The sequence below is a fragment of the Cibotium barometz genome, chromosome 54 (genome assembly GCF_041138505.1).
Source record: "Cibotium barometz isolate CiBa-2024 chromosome 54, ASM4113850v1, whole genome shotgun sequence".
NCBI classification, from domain to species: domain Eukaryota; kingdom Viridiplantae; phylum Streptophyta; class Polypodiopsida; order Cyatheales; family Cibotiaceae; genus Cibotium; species Cibotium barometz.
This window is the reverse complement of record NC_141099.1, coordinates 15,333,809-15,336,593: the sequence shown is the minus strand read 5'-3', so window position 1 is coordinate 15,336,593 and position 2,785 is coordinate 15,333,809. Positions and strand designations below refer to the sequence as shown.

At 39.6% G+C, this 2,785-nt stretch overlaps 1 protein-coding gene across 1 annotated transcript; it reads left to right on the top strand.

Annotated features, from left to right (window-relative positions):
- The first annotated feature begins 200 nt into the window (after positions 1-200).
- On the top strand, positions 201-1,919 carry LOC147607881 (uncharacterized). Its single transcript, XM_086790128.1, has 2 exons — positions 201-1,414; positions 1,488-1,919. The coding sequence occupies exons 1-2, from the start codon at positions 332-334 to the stop codon at positions 1,917-1,919; spliced, it is 1,515 nt and encodes a 504-aa protein (XP_086646254.1). The 5' UTR covers positions 201-331.
- Positions 1,920-2,785: the final 866 nt, after the last annotated feature.

Here is a 2,785-nt window from a genome sequence, read left to right as displayed (position 1 = left end):
TGTAATCAGCACGACGGGATGAAATATTTTCTACCCAAGTTTCTTAACTGACAGGTACAATACGCGAGAGGAGGCCCTTGCATTTGTTCCAAAGACCTCGTTTTGCTCCATTCAGGTGCTTCACTTCTTTCCCTCAGCTTATCCAACACGACGCGATAGGAGGCCCTCCGAGGTGTTCCAAAGCCCTTGTATCGCGCCGTATTGGTAAGTGCTTCTTGAACCTTTAAACAACCTAGAGGCTTGAATTAAGACGTTGAATTGGTTCTAAGGCAGGTTTTCCACTATGTTTTGGTGCTTCTATTCCATTTCTTTTGCAGATTGAACCGAAGATATGAGTACTAATCTTGAGGGAAGAGAACAAATTTTCGATGACCCAAGTGAAAGGTTGCTGGAGGCCGTTTTGGAGGTTGGTGGAGACATGCAAGTCTACTCAGAGGCATTGAAAATTTTCAATCCCAAATTTGTCCTTGGTGAAATCTTGGATAAATTTAGAGAGTTTATTTCAGATGAATTAAAGGAATTTGAGGATGCAGTTCTTGGTCGGTGTTTGATTCTGGAAGGAAAAGATTACATTCATCTCACTGATTTCACTCAAAATTCTCTTGAAAAAAATAAAGTTTTAAGAAGGTTTGGCAGGTTTTCAAAGAAGTCCAATGTTCTAATCCCAGAATCCATATCCTGTCAACTCCATGTTAAAAGTTGCAACCTTGTTTCAAAGGACATTGATTTTCTTTTCTTTCTTTTTCTCAAAGATGAGAAAAGTGCTCAAGTTCCAGGTGAAGATGTTCCATCCAAGGATGAATTAAACTTGAATGTCTCCACTGTTTTGAACATAGAGAAATCTGAGACCTTGGAGATGGAAAAGATTGATTTTGCTTCAGAGGAAAAAGAACGTGCAGGTTTGGATGTTGCAGAGTTTAAAGCAAGCACCCTCATCCCTGAACCCATTGAAGATGTGGAGGTGTCTGAGGCCTCCCTTACTATACGAAGCCTCCCCTCCTTTCTTATTAATGACAAAGATTTCATCCCTCTTCATCAGATTCAATTTCTTCTCAATATAAGGGAGGACTACTGTATTGCAGCTATAGTAGCTGAGGCTTCTGAGGTTGCCTTGGACTTTATTGACACAGAGGAAGAGTCCAAGGAGGAGTTTTTATCTCTTGATCTCCAGACTTCAAATGATTCTTTTGTTACTGCTCCTGATGCACTTGCTGTTTGCATGAAGAGAGTTGAGGAGGAAGCACCTTCTTTGAAGGATGAGGATTTCGAAAACAGGCTCCAGGAGCTTGGTATTCAATCTTTTGGGAGAGATATCAAGCTGAGAGATTTAGAAGAAGAGGTTGCAAAGAAGGAAAAATTTGGTTTATTCAACCTCGCACAGGAGAAGGTTGTTGTTGCAGATGAATTGCAGAAGGTTGTTTCATTAATGACCCTTGATATTTTTTCTCTTTTAAAGCTTTTTTTAATCAATTATTTTTTTTCTGCAGCTTGAACTTCTTGACAGTGATAATTTTCTTGGAAGAGCCAAAGGTTCACGAGGAAAGGCAACAGGAGGAACCTTTAAGAAAGATTCATCCTCTCTTTTGCACTATCTTCCTTTGTTGGACAAGGCAACCTTTTGTGCCTTTCATAGTCAATATTCTGAAGAGCCTGAGCTACCTTTATTTGCACTAAAGGTATTGTCAAGGTTTCTTGGTTACACACCCCTTCAAATAAATGCTAACAAGATATTGGTTCTTGAGAGAGCTGCTGCCCTTAGGATTTTTGGTTATGCTGCAGGCTTTAATGCCTCTAGAGCAGGTTACTTTCTTTGCTATGCTAGCTATGCTGCTGCAGCCAAGGAAAGAGATTTTGAATGTATGATAAATAGTTTATTGAAGAGTAAGAAAGCCTTAAACTATAACCCAGTAAGCCATTAACCCCATCTCCAACAAATCTCATCAAATCATGAGGAGTATGAAAAGAAGGATACCTTCCAGTTTCAGGGTCTGGTGGATATAAACTTCCCTTCCGAAGTCGTTAAACTTCATTGAAATCTGTCAACGGCCTTTGAAAAGAACTTCGTGTAGTCACATACTCTTTATTGAAACTTAATACTCTTTATTAAGTTTGATAAAAGATGGAACAGAGCAATAAGCATAAAAAGTTAGTAGAGAAAGCTCGTGAAGAACAGAGCCATATCCGAGAGTGACAAAAAAAGGGAGAGAATGGCAAAGAAACAGTGAGAGAGGGGCGGCAAAAATTCAAAAATAAGAATCGTGGTCATGTCGGCATTAACTATCCCGGGAATCGTGAAATTGTTTTTTTAATTTTAAAAGGTATGTACTTGAATGCGCTTTAAATAACTTGGATGTGCTTTTATTTAGGAAAATCGCTAAATTTGGAGTCATTTTGACCGTCAACGGCTCCGCTAATTAGCAAATTAATCACTTCCTTACACAGCCCTTTTTGAGTCATTTTTGGCCCTAATGTGTAGTAGGGAAAATTCTGTTGGGGTTTCTTGTAGGGTTGATCTTTAGGATTTGCCTCAGGGTAAGATCTCTTTTGATGCTTAGGTTTGTAGTCCTCATTTCTTTCACAAGGGGCTTTGCTCGTGAGTTGTATGAGAGCATCCTGTAATGTGCTTGGCCTCATTGCTTCAAGGCGGGAATCTAAGAGTTCATATAACCCTTGGCAGAAACGAGCCACTTGCTACTAGGAAGTAGTCAGAGCTAGGGCATACTTTTGAAGAGTGATAAATTTGGGATAGTAGTCCTAGAGTTAAGCTGCACTGCCTAAGACTAAA